At 34.7% G+C, this 18848-nt stretch overlaps 1 protein-coding gene across 4 annotated transcripts in view; it reads right to left on the minus strand.

The window, feature by feature from the left end:
* Positions 1 to 18848, minus strand: part of RBM41 (RNA binding motif protein 41) — a 62379-nt gene that overhangs the window by 18450 nt on the left and 25081 nt on the right. For all 4 annotated transcript variants that reach the window (XM_023634190.2, XM_001492804.6, XM_070257967.1 and 1 more), the window contains one exon: positions 10228 to 10631. In XM_023634190.2, coding sequence (XP_023489958.1) covers positions 10228 to 10631 — 404 coding nt within the window. The remainder of the gene's footprint in view (positions 1 to 10227; positions 10632 to 18848) is intronic.

Raw genomic sequence — 18848 nt, forward strand, 5'->3', positions numbered from 1 at the left:
ACTGATTTGTGATTCACTTAAGTAATTTCAGGTGATCTAGAGTTTTAGCTTTGAAATAATCATCATGAGAACATTATCAAATTAAATAACCATAGAAAGGGGTATGTGAAACATACTGCAAGTTTCTCACCAAGTAGGAAAGATCCATACTAAGATTGTTCCCTTTGATTTGAACATTTTAAAAAAATCAAGAGGACTTCTGGTCCAGGTGGCTTGGTCACTTCTTGCTTGGATGCATCTTCTCTGCTCCAAAAACATACATACATACATACATATATCCATATACATGGGTATGTACGTATGTATATATCCACAACATACATATATATTTATATATATGCACATATATTAAGATACATACAAAGATACAGCTAAGCTCAAAAACAAGATAAACATTTCTGTGAAACAGAAAAACAGAAACTCCAAGTGATAATAGAGGATAAAGCTCTTCCTGGTATCCCCCTGCAATACACAGTATTGTTTTGCATTTTTTGAACTTTATATAAATGGTACTATACTGTATGCATTCTTCCACAGCTACTTGTTTTAAATTCTTTTAAAATAAACTTTATTTTTTAGAAAAGTTTTAGATTTACTAGAAAAACTTAGAAGATAGTATAAAGAGTCGCCATATACCCCACACCCAGTTTCCCCTATTATTAACATCTTACCTTACTATGGTAGATTTGTTAAAACAAATGAATTAACATTGATACATTATTATTAACTAAAGTCCATAGTTTATTTAGATTTCCTTAGTTTTTCTCTAATGTCCTTTTTCTTTTCCAGGATTGTATCCATGATACACAGCACATTTAGTTTTCATGTGTCTTTAGGCTCCTCTTGGCTGTGGCAGTTTCTCAGACTTCCCTTGTTTTTAATGATCTTGGCAGTTTTGAGGAGTACTGGTCAGGTATTTTACAGGACACCCCACTACTAGAATTCTTCTGGTGTTTTTCTCATGGTTAGATTGGGGTTACGGATTACTAGGAGGAAGACCACAGAGGAAAAGTGCAATTCTGATCACATCACATACATACTATCAACGTGATTGATGACTGTTGATGTTGGCCTAGATCTCCTGGCTGAGGCAGTGTTTGTTAGGTTTCCACACTGTAATGTTACTCTTTTTTTTCTGCCTTTCCATACTGTACTCTTTGGAAAGAAGTCACTACGAGTTGCTCAAAACTAAGGAGTGGGCAGTTATGTTCCCCTACCTTGAGGTGGAGCATCTACATAAATTATTTAGAATTCTTCTGCATGGGATATTTATCTCCTCTCCCCTATTTATTGATTTACTCAATCATTTTATTTATTATCAGTAGGGACTCAGATATTTATTCTATACTTTGGGTTATAATCTAACATTAACTTACTTAGTTTCTTGCACAAATTGTTCCAGTTTTGGTCACTGGAAATTCTTTCAGTTGACTCCTGTGTTCCTTTGACATATGCCCAACAATTATTTTATGCTGTTGTTTTTAGCACTTCCTTACTTTCCGGCACTACAAAATGCTTAAGGCTCAGCTTGTATATTTTCTGCCCCAGTACTAGAATCAGCCATTTCTCCAAGGAGCTCGGAGCTCTGGTTCCTTTTATTAGAGAAGGGTATTAGAAACTAAGATCTGGGTGCTGAACATGTTTGTTGCTACCGGAGTGTCATTTAATTTAGATCCTTCTAGCTGACAGAGAAAAAACTATATGTTTATACTAACCTGCGTATATATGCATATCTATAAATATTTCTATATGTAACCATCTATATTAAATTAAACAGGAATTCATACTGATGTCTCCAACTCTAAACCATTACCACATGGATCATTCTAGCTTCCTCCCTTTGCTTATCTGTAAATTCCAACAGTGAGAAACCGGGCTCCCACCATCTGCCATCCATTTACTTAATTGCTCCATTTCATTATACATGTCTATCAGTATTGGGATTGCTAACCAGTACCCCTATGCGACACAACCTTACCCACTAGGGTACAGTGATTATGCACAGTTCTGTTTGCCTTTAGTCTTCCAGATTCCACACATTTCCAAACATACTTAGGTCAGCACCTTTCCCCCCATACCTTCATTGAAGCTGCTTCATATATTTGTAATACAGTTAGATTCTCTTGTCACAGTCTGCATTCTTTCCTGGGGTTCCCCAACCTCTCAAGTATTTCTTAATATTTGTATATATTAAGGGTCACTCTTCGTGCTGTACAGTTTTATGGGTTTTGACAAATGCACGTCTTGCATCCACCGTTACAGTATCATACAAAATAATTTTCCTGCCCTAAAAATCCCTGGTGTTTCACCTATTCCTTTCTTTCTCACTCTCCCCAAACTCCTGGCAACCACTGGTCGTGTACTGTCTCTACAGTTTTGCGTTTTCTGGAATGTCATATAATTGGAATCATACAATATGTAGTCTTCACATTGGCTTCTTTCACTTATTAATATGCATTTATAGTCCCTCTATGTCTTTTTGTGGCTTGATAACTCATTTCTTTTTATTGCTGAATTATATTCCAATGCATAGATGTAGCACAGGTGAGTGATTCTATTCATCTATTGAAGTACATCTTGATTGCTTCCAGTTTTTGGCAATTATGAATAAAACTGATATGAACATTCACATGCTGGTTTTCGTATAAATATAGGTTTTCAAATCAATTGGGTAAATAACTATGAGCACAATTACCGGACTGTATGGTAAAACAACGTTTAGCTTTGTAAGAGACTGCCAAACTATCTTCTAAAGAGGTTGTACTATTTCTTATTCTCACCAGCAATGAATAAGAGTTCCTGTTGCTCAGCATCCTCAATAGCACTTGGTATTGTCAATTTTATTGTGAATTTTTGCTATTCTAATAGGTGTGCAATGGCATCTCATTATTGTTTTATTTTGCAATTCCCTGATGACAAATGATGATGAGCTCCTTTTCATATGTTTATTTGACATGTATGTATATAACGTCTTTGGTGAGGTGTCTGTTGTTTTGCCCATTTTTTAAGCAGATAGTTTGTGTACCACTGTTGAGTTTTAGGAGTTCTTTGTGTATTTTGGATACAGGGCCATTATTAGACAAGTGTTTTGCAAATATTCTCTTCCAGTTTGTGGCTGATCTTTTTAGTCTCTTAAAAGTGTCTTTCACACAGCAGAATTTTATAATTTTAATAAAGTCTGACATCAATTTTTTTCTCATAAATCATGCTTTTGATGTTGTGTCTATCAATGCATCACCAAACATGAGGTCACTTACATTTTCTCCTAGAAGTTTTATGTAATTGTGTTTTACATTTAGATCTATGATCCATTTGAGTTAATCTTTTGGAAGAATCTAAGACCCGTGTCTAGATTCATTTTTTTGCATGTGGACATCCAGTTGTTCCAGCACAATTTGTTGAAAAGACTATCCTTTCTCCATTGAATTGCTTTTGCCCTCTTGTCAAAGATCAGTTCACTATATTTGTGTGAGTATATTTCCAGAGTCTTTATTCTGTTCAATTGATTTATGTGTCTTTTCTTTTTTTCACCAACACCACACTACTTGATTATAGTAAATCCTGAAGTTGAGTCGTATCAGTCCTCCAACTTTGTTCTTATTCTTCTTTTTCAGTATTGTGTTGGGTATTCTGGATCTTTTGTCCTTCCATATAAACTTAGAATCAGTTTGTCTATATCCACAAAATAGTTTGCTGGAATTTTGTTGGCACTATGTGGAATCCTTATGTCAATTTGGGAAGAATTGGCATCTTAACAATATTAAGGTTTCCATTCCATGCACACAGGATATCTCTGCATTTATTTAGATTTTCTTTTTCACCAGGGTTTTATAGTTTTCTGCATATAGAACCTACACATATTTTGTTAGATTTATACCCAAATATTTCACTATTTTGTGGTGCTACTGTACATAGTGTTGTGTTTTTAATTTCAGTTTCAATTGCTCATTTCTTGTTATATAGGAAAGCAATTGCCCTTTGTATATAAACCTTGTATCCTCCAACGTTGCTATCCTCACTTATAAGTTATCCTCACTTATTAAGTATGATGTTAGTTGTATGGTTTTGAAAATATTCTTTATCAAGTTGAGGATGTTCTTCTCTCTTCTCAGTTTGCAGAGAATTTTTGTCATTAGTGGGTGTTGGATTTGTCAAATGCTTTTTATACATCAATTGAAATAATAACGTGATTTTTCTTCTTTAGTCTCTTGATGCCATGGCTTACACTGATTTTCAAGTGTTGAACCAGCCTTAGATACCTGGAATAAATCCCATTTGATCATGATATATAATTCTTTGGACACATTGTTGGATTTGATTTCCTAATAACTCAACTTTTCGATGAAAGTATTTCAATTAGGGGCCAGCCCTGTGGCCAAGTACTTAGGGTTCTGCCTGTTCCACTTCGGCAGCCCAGGTTCGTGGGTTCAGATCCCAGGTGCCGACCTACTCCACTCATCAGCCATGCTGTGGAAGCATCCCGCATACAAAGTAGAGGAAGATTGGTACAGATGTTAGCTCAGAGCAAATCTTCCTCTCTCTCTCACACACACAATAATAATAATAATAATAATAATAAATAAAAAGAAATATAATAAAAAATTTCAATAAAATATTTAGATTTTCCTAATATTTAGGAAATATTTTTGCATCTATGCTCATGAGATATTGGTCTGCAGCCTTTCTTTATTGTAATGTCTTTATCTGGTTTTGGTATTAAGGTTGGTCTCATAAAATGAGTCAGAAAGTGTTCACTTTGCTTCTATTTTCTGGAAAAGATTTTAGAGTATGGGTATAATTTTATCTGATTCCACTTTCACTCCTCTTTTAGCTTATCAATTACACTTTTTATTAATTTTTAGTGGTTGCCTTAGAGTTTGCAATATACATTTACAACTATTCTAAGTCCACTCTCAAATAACACTATACCACTTCACAGGTAGTGCAGAAACCTTACAACAGTTATATATACCACATACTAATTCCTCTCTTCTACCCCTTATAACATTTCTGCTATTCATTTCACTTATCCATATATGCTAAAATTACCTAACTCATTGCTATTATTACTTTGAACTCTTTTAGATCACTTAAAATAAGAAAATAAAAGATTTTATTTTACCTTCATATATCCCTTCTCCTATGCTCTTCATTTCTTTATAGAGATCTGATTTTCTGATGTACATCATTTTTCTTTGGAGAACTTTTTTTAAAAACATTTCTTATAAGGCTGGTTTACTGGTGACAAATTTCTTCAGTTATTTTTTTGTCTGATAAAGTCTTTATTTTTCCTTCACTTTTTTTTTAAGATTGGCACCTGAGCTAACAACTGTTGCCAATCTTTTTTTGCTTTTTCTCCCCAAACCCCCCAGTACATAGTTGTATACTTTAGTTGCAGGTCCTTCTAGTTGTAGCACGTGGGACGCCACCTCAGCATGGCCTGACAAGTGGTGCCATGTCCGCACCCAGGATCTGAACCAGTGAAACCCTGGGGCGCTGAAGCAGAGCGTGCAAACTTAACCACTCGGCCACGGGGCCGGCCCATTTCCTTCACTTTTGAAGGATCATTTTGCTGGATATAGAATTCTAGGTGGGTGGTTTTTTCCCTTCAAAATTTTAAATATTTCACTCTACTCTCTTGTTTGCATGGTTTCTGATGAGAAATCCAATGTAATTCTTACCCTTGTTCTACTATAGGAAAAGTGTTTTTCTCTGGCTGTTTTCAAGATTTCCTTTGTCTTCAGTTTTCTGTGTTTGAAGATGATATGCTTAGGTTTATTTTTTGGTATTTATCTCTGCTCAGATCCTGGATCTGTTTTCTAGTGTCAGTCATTAATTTTGGAAAATTCTCAGCCATTCTTACTTCAAATACTTCTTCTGCTCCTTTCCCTTTTCTCCTTCTGGTATTCCAAAAATGTGTACGTTACACCTTTTGAAATTGTCCCATAGTTCTTGGATACCCTGTTCCATTTTTTCAGTCTTTTTTTCTCTTTGCAATTCAGTTTGGGAAGTTTCTATTGACATGCCTTTAAGCTTACTGATTCTTTCCTTGGCTGTACCTGATCTACTGATGAGCCTATCAAAGGCATCACTTCTGTTATTAGTGTTTTTGATTTCTAGCATCACTTCTTGATTTTTTCTTAGAGTTTCCATCTCTCTGCTTACATTACACATCGTTTCTTGCATATTGTATACTATTTCTAATAGACTCTTTAGCATACTAATCATAGTTATTTTAAATTCCATATATGTGATCATTCGAAAACCTGTGTCGTATCTGAGTTTGGCTCTGATGCATGTTTTCTTTCTTGTGGCTGTGGTTTTTCTTTTAGCATGCCTTATAATTTCTTTTTTGTTGAAAGCCAGATATGATGCATAATGTAACAGGAACTGAGGTAAACAGGCCATTAGTGCGCGGTTTCATGTTAATCTGGCCAGGAGTTGGGCTGTGTTTAATGTTTGCTCTAGCTGTAGGTGTCAGAGGTTTCAATTTCCTCTAATGTCCTTGTTTTTATCTCCCCTGTTTTCTCTGGCTTTCCCTATACACTTCTTGAATAGAGTCTGAGCCTTGCAAGCCTTTCAGCTGTAATCCACAGTTATTATAGTGAAGCCCTGTTGATGTGGTAGTAGTAAGTTGTGGGGTAAGCGGAAACATTCTACAATTCTATAATTAAGTCTCATTCTTTCAGTGTGTCTGTGTCCCCAGTTTGTAACCTGTATAAATGTTTCACAGCTTTCTCTCTCTCTCTCTGAGATGAGACAAAAAGGCTACAGGGGTCTGGGATTGGATAATTTCCCCTCTCCCACACTGGATAAGGCTTTGGTACAGCTGTTTAACTTGCTGGATAGCCCTTCATTAGGTAGAAGCTCTGAGTGTATTTCAGAATGATTACTTTTCCCTTCCTCATGCCAGGAACAGGAGAATTTTTCTTGGTTCTTCAACTTGAGAACCTAGTGGTGTTCTGGAAGTAAAAGTCACAAAAATATGAGTGTCCCCCTAGACTGTGGCCCCCAGGACTTTGTCACTTAAATACTAATCTAAAGTTTGCCTCTAGCAATTTGTCCAAGTTACCACTCAAGTGTTCCTAACAGTTTATGACTCCAGTGCCTTCTGCTCCTAATTAGCAGATCTGGGCTGTAATTCTCTGTAATTGCCTCTCTCTCCAGATTTTGGGGTTGCAGTTTGCTTGGTGACTTCAATTCTCTGATGAGTCCATGAAAAGTCATTGATTTTTAGTCTGTTCAGCTGTGTTTCTTGTTGTAAGACAGGAGTGATGATTTCCAAGCGCTTTACATGTTGGAGCTGAAACCAGAAGTTTGCAACTAGATTTTTTCGTATAACATTATGTTTAGGAGTTTCATCCTATGTTGATACCTATAGCTCTGTTTTATTCATTTTCTCTACTGTATAGTATTCTATTTTATTAACATACCATGCTTTATCCATTCTCTTGCTGATGAACATGTATGCTCTTTATAAACAATGCTACTGTGAGCAACCTTATTTCCTAATGTGCATGTGTAAGAGTTCCTCTAGGATAGATACTCAGGAGTGGGATTGCTGACTTATACTGTATGAGCATCTTCCATTTTACTAGATAATGCCACAATGTTCTTAAAAGTGGTTGTATTCATTTACATCCACCCAGCAGTATCTGAGAGTTCTTACTGCTCCATATGTTCATCAACACTTGGCATTGTCAGGCCTTTAAACGTATGTCAACATCCTGGGTATTAAATGGTGTCTCATTGTAGCTTTATTTTGCATTTCTTTGATTACTAATGAGACTTCATAAGTTAATTGGCCGTTCATGTTTTCTCCTCTGTGAATTGCCTGTTCATATCTTCTGGTCATTTTCATTGGGCTGTTTGTGTTTTTCTTATTAATTTGTAGGGAAAGATTTCCTTAAAATGACTCAAAACACACCAATAGTCAGATAAAATACTGATGATTTGATTACATTAAAATGAAAGATTCTCCTTAACAAAAGATATCAGAAACAATGTTAAAAACACAAGCCACCCACTGGGAGGATATATTTGCTAAATAAGCAGCAAGGGTTTGTATCCAGAATTTTAAAATAATCTCTATAAATAATATGTAAAACTAAACAATCAAATAATGGGCAAAGAAATGGAACAGGCAACTCACAGAAGGTTCCTGAAAGGTTAATAAATGTCTGAATACATGCATAACTTCACCAGAAATCAGGAACATGCAAATTAAAACAATGAGATACCTTTTAAATATATTAGGCTTGCAAAAAATTAAAAGTCTAATGCTACAAAGTCTTGGCAAAGATGTGAAACAGATTTCTGAAGCTCTGCTCATGGAGTTGAAGATATATATACCCTATATCACAGTAATTTCACTCCTAAATATGTAATCTAGAATAGTGATTCTTAAAATGTCACTCTCAGACCAGCAGCATCAGCATCTCCTAGGAATTGTTGGAAACGCAAATTCTCAGGCCCTACTCCAAATCTACTGAATAAAAGATTCTACGGGTGAAACCCAGCAATTTGTGTTTTAACAAGCTTTCCAGGTCATTCTGGTACACACTAACTTTTGAGAATCACTTCAACAGAGCAATATTTTTCCAACTTTTTTTACTAAGGTCTATAGGAAGAAATGCATTTTACATTATGTAGATTTCACTCACACACACACACACACAAAACAGAAGTTTCAAGAAACAGTAATTACTCTTACTCTATGGAATGCACTTTGATATTTTCTATTCTATTCTATTTCATTTCATTAAAAAAAATTGCTGGTTGTGACCTACTAATTGCAACCTAAAGTTTGAAAAACTATCCTAGAGAAACTCTTCTACATGTGCAACAGGAGATATATACAATAATGCAATAATGTTTGTTGCAGAATTGTCTGTAATAGCAAAAAATGAAAAGAAAAAATCTTCAGGAGAATGGATAAATGAATTATAGTATATTTCTACAATGGAATGCTACATAGTTCCTTTTAACACTAGAAATAAATTTCAAAAACATTATGTATATTGAGTCAAAAAGCAAGGTGTAGAAGGATATGTAAAGTATATCATCTATATAGGTTTAAAATATGTAAAACTATGTTATTTATAAATATATAGATATGCAGTAAACATATAAAAACATGCAAGGGAACAATGAATAGCAAATTCAAGATAGTGGTTACCTCTGGAAAGAAGAAAGGGGAATGAAATTGGTGAGGGAGACATGGAAGTCTTCAGGTGTCCCTATAAGGCTTTATTATTTTTTTAATTAAGCAAATATGGAAACTATTAAGAATTAATAAAGATGGTTGGCTGGGTACAAAGGTGTTTGCTGTATTATTCTCTATAACTATTTGTATATTAGTCATATTTCATAATAAAAAAACCAAGCTACCCTTGCACTAACAGCAGGAATATATTAAAAATGGAATCGCTCAGAGGAAACTGTTTTAATATCCCTCACCTACAATGCCTTTTTTTATTAAAATTCAGGGACAGTCAGAAGCTAATATTATGGTTTTGGTTTTATTTTTTAAATTAGATAAAAGCAAGCATATGCTCCAGGGACTAGTGTTGCCTCTTTGTGTGACATGATAATGAAGTTTTCCATTCTGGGTATAACATATATCATGAATGTGAAATAATGATCTGATCAATAACACAAGGATTATTTACAACTTTACTTAGATATGTGCCAATTTCTCAAGGCTGAGAGGCCCTGTGCTTTCATTTTGCTGCTTAGCTACCAGCAACTTAAGTCATATATCATATGAAAGCCAGGTGGAGCATTCTGAAGAGAAAACTCATGTGATAACAGTAAACCCTACTCACAACCAGGTAGTCAATTATTTATTGACTAATTCCAGAGGCACTATGGCTACCAGATATGGTGGTCTTATGAATACTACTTGATTTACTACTAGCCCAGGACATTAGAGGTTACTTTTCCTTCAATTTGGGGCTTCTAATAGGTATGGACTAGAGTCTCATCAACATTTCTTTAAAATTCTAAGGGTAGCTTAGGACCTTAGAAAACCACAAAGAACGTCATAGGAAATATGCTACTTATATAGTATACAGAGAACGAATAGTCAAGGTTAAGGAAATACATAATCACTGTGCCTATGTCATGATTCTTTGGTATAATCAAAGCTAATTTAAAAGTATTACTTTAGGTAGAGGTAAATAAAAATGAAAACAACCCATTTTTTTTTCTTGGTTTGACCTATACCTTGTTTGGCTCCCCTGGATTATATGAAGAAAACATAGGAATTTTTCGGATCTCTTCCTCTGACAAACGATTTCTCTGGATCTCATCTTCTGGGACAAATTCTATTGGCTGCGTCAGCTTCTTAGGCCCAGTCCAACACTGCTCAGGTGAATTATCAATAACTTTTGTCACATGGAGACTGAGACCTTTACCCTGTGCTGCCTGTTTCCCCTTGTCCTGGAGTAATGACGGGTTCTCAGCTGTGCCACTATCTCCCACTGATGTAGCTGAGACCAGTGAGTGGGAAGCAAAGGGTTCACCTCTCATAAGTTGGAACTCTTCAAGACGTTTTTTCATTATCATCTCTTGGTAAAAACTTTCCAGGTTGTTCATGGGATCACCTTTGTTCTTCTTTTGGGGTTCATCTGGATCAAGACAAAGAGATAGGGAAGTTCTACAAAGCCTACCAATACAATCTTTGACAAATAAATAAAAATTAAATCTTGGATCTCAGACATAGAAACTCTGCTGGGGCAGGTGTTTACAACCTGTGACAAATTACAATAATATATAGCTATGTTATTACAGTGCTTCTGAAAGAACGCCGGAACTATGGTGAGGTAAGTGAGGCACCTGGGGTGCAAAATTTAAGAAGGTGCTCACTCTCCGGGTCATGAAAGTACTTATACCTAACTGACAAAGACATTTGAAAAATGTAACCAGTGTAGCATTATCACACTTCACAAAATTATAATAATTCCTTAGTATCATCTACTACAGAGTGCATATTCAAATGTCCCTGATAAGACAGCTTTTTACACTTGCTTGTTCAATTCAAGATCTAAACCAGCCTTTGGCTATTATATCTCTTAAGCCTCTTTTATTTTAAAACAGTATCCCTAATTTCCCACCCCTCCAACCCATTTTCCCCCCATTTCATTGATTTATTAGAGGAACCACACCATTTTTTTAATTGAACAAATGAATTTGAATAATTGTTCCTTGTGGTATTGTTTAACTTGTTCCTCAATCCCCTGTATTTCTTACAAACTGGCAGTTAAATATAGAGCTATGCTATCTAATACAGTAGCCACTGGCCACACTAATCTATTTAATTTTTTAAATGTCAGTTTCTCAGTTAAACTAGTCACATTTCAAATGCTCAACAGCCACATGTTGCTAGTGGAGACCATATTAGGCAGAAGAAAGATCATTTACATCACTGTAGAAAGTTGCATTGGATAATGCTGATCTAGTGGCTGGATGAGATTCAGGTTTAATATTTTAGGCAAGAATCCTCCATAGATAGATGTGTACATCCTATTACATCATGTCATAGGGCACATAATGTTTGGTGGTCCCATTTTTAGTGATGCTGAAATTGATCAGTGGATTCAGGTGTTATTAACCCGATCCCTCCATCATGAAGTTTTCCCATTTACCTTTCACCTAATGGGTTTTGCATCCGACCATTGCCTAGATCTATTAATTTATTAAAAGTTGTAAAATGAGGTTCCCCTAGTTCTATTATTTCTTTTGTATTTATTATCTGGAATTCTATTATGAACTTACCGTCGTCAGCTATTTGGTTTCCCTACATACAGTTTATATAGGAAAGGGAAGATAAACGCTTGATTTTTCTCCCATTATTTACCAACTTTGAGAGTAATGTGTTGGTACCTTAGAAATGTCCACTGGTGACCAATGATTATTCTTCGTATAATTGTGAGATCATGTATCTCCATATATTTGATGTGTTTCAATTAAATGTAGTCATTATTCTTTTTAGTGGTCAAATTATCTCACTTGGGACCAGTGAGAGTCCCTTCAAATTGCTTTCCAGTTTTCTGGCACAGTAAGATGTCCCAAATTCATTTTGCATGTTTCCTGACTCAAACCTGGAATGTTTCTCCAAGGACGCCTGGCCCTTTTTAGTAGAAAATAGTATTTAGCAACCACGATGTATTGCTAGGTGTGTTCACAGCTATTGGGTTATTGTTGCTTCTAGGCCTTTTTAGTGAACAAAGCTAGGAGATTTTTTTAAGAGAAAAATAAATCATGAGTTCATACTGGTATTTCCATTTAAAATTTAAGATTATAAGGTTTTTACTTAAACTCCTTGATTTCAGACTTGTATCTCTTTTCACATATGCTTAAAATATTGGCTCTTAATGATATTAACAAAATTATTTATTAGCTTTTTCCTACAATATATAGAATTTTAAAATGTCAATAAAATACCAATATGACTATCAACAATAACACTACTGAATGGTTTTACATTTCTTTGCAGGTACATTTGTCCTTAAAATATATCCTACTAGGAATGTGCAAATACTGTTTTAAAGTCACTTTAAATAATTGTTTTCTCTGTATGGTTATGCTACCAATCTTATTTATAGTTAGGTTCATTTGCTTCAGGGTGTTTATGAATTTTAGGGATTGATTTTTTTCCCTTTTTGATTAATTCTTTTAAATTATGCAAAACATTTACATGGGTCTAAAGTGAAAACTGTGTTATATAGTACCTTCACAGAAGTCTCACTTCCATCTCTGTCCCCTTCAACCCATTCCTTTCTTTCCCCATAAATAATAATTTTTGTTAGGTTCTGGCTTTATGGTTCCCTTGTTTCTTTTTTGAAAATATAAGCAAATAGGCACACACATACAACACATATATAATTCATTAGTTACATCCCTCTCCTACATAAAAGGTAACTTACTATAAACACTGTTCTGCAACTTACTTTTTTGTGCTTAACAATATATCCTGGAGAAAACTCCATATTAATCTGTAGAGCTCGTCTCCTTTCTTCTTATAGCTGCATGGTACACTACTGGGTGGATGTACCATAGTTTATTCAAGTGCTCCCTGACTGATGCACACTGGTGTTGCATCGAGTCTTTTTTCTTGTTATGAATAATGCCCTAACAAACAGCCTTGTGCTTACAGAATTTTGTATTTTTCCAGTACATCTTTAAAACAGATTCCAAGAGGTGGCATTGCTGAGAAGGGGTGAATGTGTATGTAATTTTTCTATATCTTGCTAAATTCTACTCAATAAGAGTCATACTATTCTGCACTTCCACCAGCAAGGTATAAGAATATTTATGGAAAGATTTCTTAAGACCCAAAAAGCACTAACCGTTAAGGAAAATATTAACACATTCAACTACATTAAACTTGAAAACTTCTGTTCATCGAAAACATCATAAAGGGATAGAAAAGTCACAAAATGGGAAAAGATATTTGCTGCACTGATAAAGAACGCAACCATTAGGAAAACGAGCAAAAGATTGAAAATGTACCTCACAAAAGAGGAAATACACATAGCTAACAAATATATGTAAAAGTGCTCAACAATATTAGAATTCAGGGAAATGCTAATTAAAAAGGAATGAAATATTAATAAAAAACTGCCATATTGGCAAAAAATTAAAGAGAACGGCAATATCACGTCAGTGAGATTGTAGAGCAAATGGAACCTTCATACACTGCTGGTAGGAATGTGCAGCCACAGTGCAAATCACTATGACATTATCTACTAATGTTGAATATATGCACATAAGATGTCCCACCAATTCCACGCCTACATATATACTCAAGATAATTTGAGCATATGTCTACCAGGATACAATCATAATGTTTAGATCAATTCTATTTATAATAACCTGAAAGTAGCAAAAATATAAATGTCCATCTAAGAAGAATCAATTATAAAACCATAGCAAGTTTATATAATGAAATAACATATTCCAAGCAAAGTGAAAAAATGTCAGCTACATATGATCAAGTGGATGAATATACTAATGTATACACTCAAAAATACTTATTCAGTGACTATTATATTATGATCAAAATACTATTCTAGGTTCTTGAAATACATCAATAAACAAAACAAAGATCACTACCTTTATAGAGCTCAGTGAATTATATGGTATGTTAGAAGGTTATAAGTGCTATGAAAAAGAAAAAATACAACAGTGTAAGGGGTGACTGGAAGTGCTAGAGGGTGGTAGTGGTGGTGGTTGCAATTTTAATGTTGGTCTAGGTAGGTCTCATTGAGAAGGTGACATTTGAGAAAAGACAAAGAAAGTGAGGGAATCCATAATGCTGATATTAGAGTGATGGCCCCAAGGTGGGAATATGTCTCAAAAGATTTAGAAAGTCTGAAATCATGTAAAGTATTTTTCTGACCACAACAGAATCACATTAGAGATCCACTACTGGAAGAAATCCGGGAAAACACAAATATTTGGAAATTAAACAACATACTTGTAAAAACCCATAGGTCATGTAACTCACAAAGGAAATTTAAAAAATATTTTGAACTAAATGAAAATGAAAATACAACATATCAAAATTTATGGGTGTATAGGGGGCCAGCCCCATGGCTGAGTGGTTAAGTTTGCATGCTCTGCTGCGGCGGCCCAGGGTTTTGCCAGTTCGGATCCTGGGTGCGGACATGGCACCGCTCATCAGGCCATGTTGAGGTGGTGTCCCACATGGGCCACAACTAGAAGGACCTGCAATTAAGATATACAACTATGTACCAGGGGGATTTGGGGAGAAAAAGCAGGAAAAAAAAGATTGGCAACAGTTGTTAGTTTAGGTGCCAATCTTTAAAAGCAAAACAAAACAAAATAAATAAAAAAATTTATGGATGTAGCTAAAACAATGCTCAAAGAGAAATTTGCAGCTTTAAACATCTGTATCAGAAAAGAATGGTTTCAAATCTACAACCTGAGCTTCCAACTTAGGAAACTAGAAAAAGAGCAAACTAAACACAAAGCAAGGAGAAGGAAAAAAAAAAAAATAATAAAGACTAAGGAATAAATCAGTGCAAAAGAAAAGTAAAGAAAATCAGTAAAACCAAAGGCCGGTTCTTTGAAAAGGTTAAGAAAATGGCAAACTCTTCACTAGACTGATCAAGAAAATAAGAGAGAAGGGGCTGGCCCCGTGGCCGAGTGGTTAAGTCTGTGCACTCCGCTGCAGGCGGCCCAGTGTTTCGTTGGTTCGAATCCTGGGCAGGGACATGGCACTGCTCATCAAACCACGCTGAGGCAGCGTCCCACATGCTACAACCAGAAGGACCCACAACGAAGAATATACAACTATGTACTGGGGGGCTTTGGGGAGAAAAAGGAAAAAATAAAATACAAAAAAAAAAAGAAAATAAGAGAGAAGACAAAAATGACTAAAATCAAGAATTAAAGAGGAGACATCATTACTGACCCTATAGAAATAGAAATGACTATAAGGGAATATTATAAATGGCTTTAGGCCAACAAATTAGAAAGCTTAGATGAATGGAGAAGTTCATAGAAAGATACAAATTACTAAAACAGATTCAAGAAGAAAGAGAACAGCTGAATAAACCTATAATAAGTAAAGAGGTTTAATTATCAACAAACTGCCCACAAAGAAAAGTCCAGGTCCAGATGGCTTCATTGGTGAATTCTATCAAATATTTAAAGAAATAATATCAATTCTGCACAAACACTTTCAGAAACTAGAGCAGGAGGGAATAGTGTCCAATGTATTCTATGATGTCAGCATTACACTGAAACCAAAGCAAAACAAAGACATCGCAAGCAAAGAAAACCACAGACCCATATCCCTTATGAACACAGACACAAAAATTCTTAACAAAACATTAGCAAGCCTAATCCAGTAACATATATAAATGATTATATACATATAAGTGAGATTTATCCCAGGAATGAAAGATTGGTTTAACAACTAAAAATCAATTAACATAATACATCATATTACTAGATTAAAACCTTAAAGCACAAGATCTACAGTAGGTGCAGAAAAAGCATTAAACAAAATCCAACACCTATTCATGATTAAAAAAACTCCAACCCTCAACTAACTAGGAATAGACGGGAACGTCCTCAATCTGCATGTGGTAGGCTGAATGACACTGCAAGATGTTTACACTCTAATCCCTGGGATCTGTGAAAATGTTACACAGCAGGAGAGACTTTGCAGATATGATGAAATTCCAGAGTTTGAGATAGGGAGATGATCCTGGATTATGCAGGTAGGCCCAACGTAATCACAAGGTTCCTTATGAGAAGGAAGCAGGAGGGTCAGAGACAGAGTAGGAGATGTAATGATGGATGTAGAGGTTGGAGTAATGTGAGGAAGGAGCCATGAGCAAAGGAATGCAGGGAGATTTCAGAAGCTGGAAAAGGCTTCTACAGAACTCCAGAAGAAATGCAATCCTGTGCTCAGCTTGCTTTCAGGACTTCTGACCTCTAGAACTGTAAGAGAAGAAATCTGTGGTGCTTTAAGCCACTAAGTTTATGGTAATTAGATACAGAACCCATAGAAAAGTAATGTACTATACTGCTAAAGAGCATGTACAAAAAACCTAGAGCTCGGATCATGGTTAATAGTTAAAAATGAATGTTCTCCCCCTAAGACTGCGAACAAGGCAAGGATGTTTGCTCTTACCACTTCCATTAAATATTGTACTGAAAGTTCTAGACAGTGCAAGGAGGCAAAAAAGACATCTAGATTGGAAAGGAAGAAGGAAAACTATGTTTATTCATAGGGAACATGATTATCTACATAGACAATCCTAAGATATCACAGTAAAACTACTAGAACTAATAAGAGTTTCGTCACGAAATATAAGATCGATATACAATAATCAACTGTATTTCTATATACTTGCATGCAACACTCAGAAAATGAAATAAGAAAACAATTCTATTTACAAGAGCATTAAATCAAATAAAATATTTAGAAATTAATAAAAGAAGTATAATATTTGTAAACTGAAAACTACAAAACATGGCTGAAGTAAATTATAGAAGCTCTAAATAAAGGAAGTGACATTCCATGTTCATGGACTAGAATATTCAAAATTATTAAAATGGTAATTTCCCCAAATTGAATTACAGATTCAACACAATCCTTATCAAATTGCAGTAGGCTTTTCTGTAGAAAAATTGACAAGCTGCTTCTAAAATTTACATGGAAATACAAAGGGACCTAGAATAACCAAAGCAATTTTGAAAAAGAGGAACAAAGTTGGAGGAGTTATACGATCTCATTTCAAAACTTACTACAAAGGTAAAGAGATTCAGAGCATAAGGATAGGCATATAGATCAATAGAACCAAAATGAGTGTCCAGAAATAAACCCCTACATTTACGGTCAATTGATTTTTCCACAAAGGTGTCAAGATAATTCAATGGGAAAATAGTAGTCTTTACAATAAATAGTGTTGGGACAACTGGGTATCCATATACAAAAAATATGAACTTGGACCCTTTATCTCACACACAAAAAATTAACTCAAAATGGATAACAGATCTAACTGTAATAGCTGCAACTATACATTTTCTAGAATAAAACATAGGATAATATCTTTCTGGCCTTGAATTCAGCAAAGATTTCTTAGATCTGACACCAAAAGTGCAAGGCACAAAGAACCAAATTGATAAACTGAACTTCATTAAAATTAAAAACTGTTGCACATCAAAAGACATCATTAAGAAAATAAAAAGACAGGCTACAGACTGGAAGAAATACTTCAAATCATATAACTTATAAAGGGCTTATATTCAGAATACATAAAGAACTCTTACCACTCAATACTAAGAAAACCAATATCCAATCAAATAGTGGGTAAAAGACTTGAATAGACATTTCACCGAAGACACATGAATGGCTAACAAAGACATGAAAAAGTATTAAAGACTATTTTTTTATTACAGAAATTCAAATTCAAACCACAATGAGATATCAGTACACACCCACTAGAATGGCTGTAATGAAAAAATATGTAATAAGTGTTGACAAGGATGCAGAGAAGTAGGAACACTAATACGTGGCCGATGAGAAACTAAAATGGTGCAATCATATTGGAAAAGAGTTTGGCAGTTCCTCAAAAGGTTATACATAGTTACCATACAACCCAGAAATTCCATTTACTTAAGAGAATTGGAAACATATCCACACAAAATCTTGGACATGAATGTTCATGGCATTATTCATAGCAGCCAAAAGGTGAAAACAGTCCAAGCATCATCAAGTGGTAAATGGATAAACAAATTGTGGCATACCTATACAATAGAAAACTATTTAGTAATAGAAAGAAATAAATTGTTGATACATGCTACAACTAAGCAAATTTCAAAAACATCATGCTATCTTAAAGAAGCCAGATTACAAAGATCACATATTCTAAGATTTCATTTATATGAAATATCTAGAAACAACAAATTCATAGAGACAGAGGCTTGGGGTAGACATGGGAGTGATTTACTGCAAATAGGCTCAAGGGAATTTTGTAGAGTGATGGAAATGTCCTAAAATTGGATTGTAGTGATGACTGCACAATTCAATAAATTTACTAAAAATCACCTAATTGAGAACTTACAACAGGTGAATTTCATCACATGTAAATTATATATCTCAAAAACTGTTTAAAAATTAAGAGAAAAAAACTATTCAGTCACAAAATGTTAGAAGGAATAGAAAATGGAAAAAATATACTGAAAGACACTAAAGAACAAATGAATGGAAAGATATACCATATTCCCATTTGAAGATTTGAAGATTCATATTGTAAATATGTCAATCATCCTCAATTGATTTAAATACTTGATGGCATCTTAAT

Source organism: Equus caballus, chromosome X (assembly GCF_041296265.1).
Source record: "Equus caballus isolate H_3958 breed thoroughbred chromosome X, TB-T2T, whole genome shotgun sequence".
NCBI classification, from domain to species: Eukaryota; Metazoa; Chordata; class Mammalia; order Perissodactyla; family Equidae; genus Equus; species Equus caballus.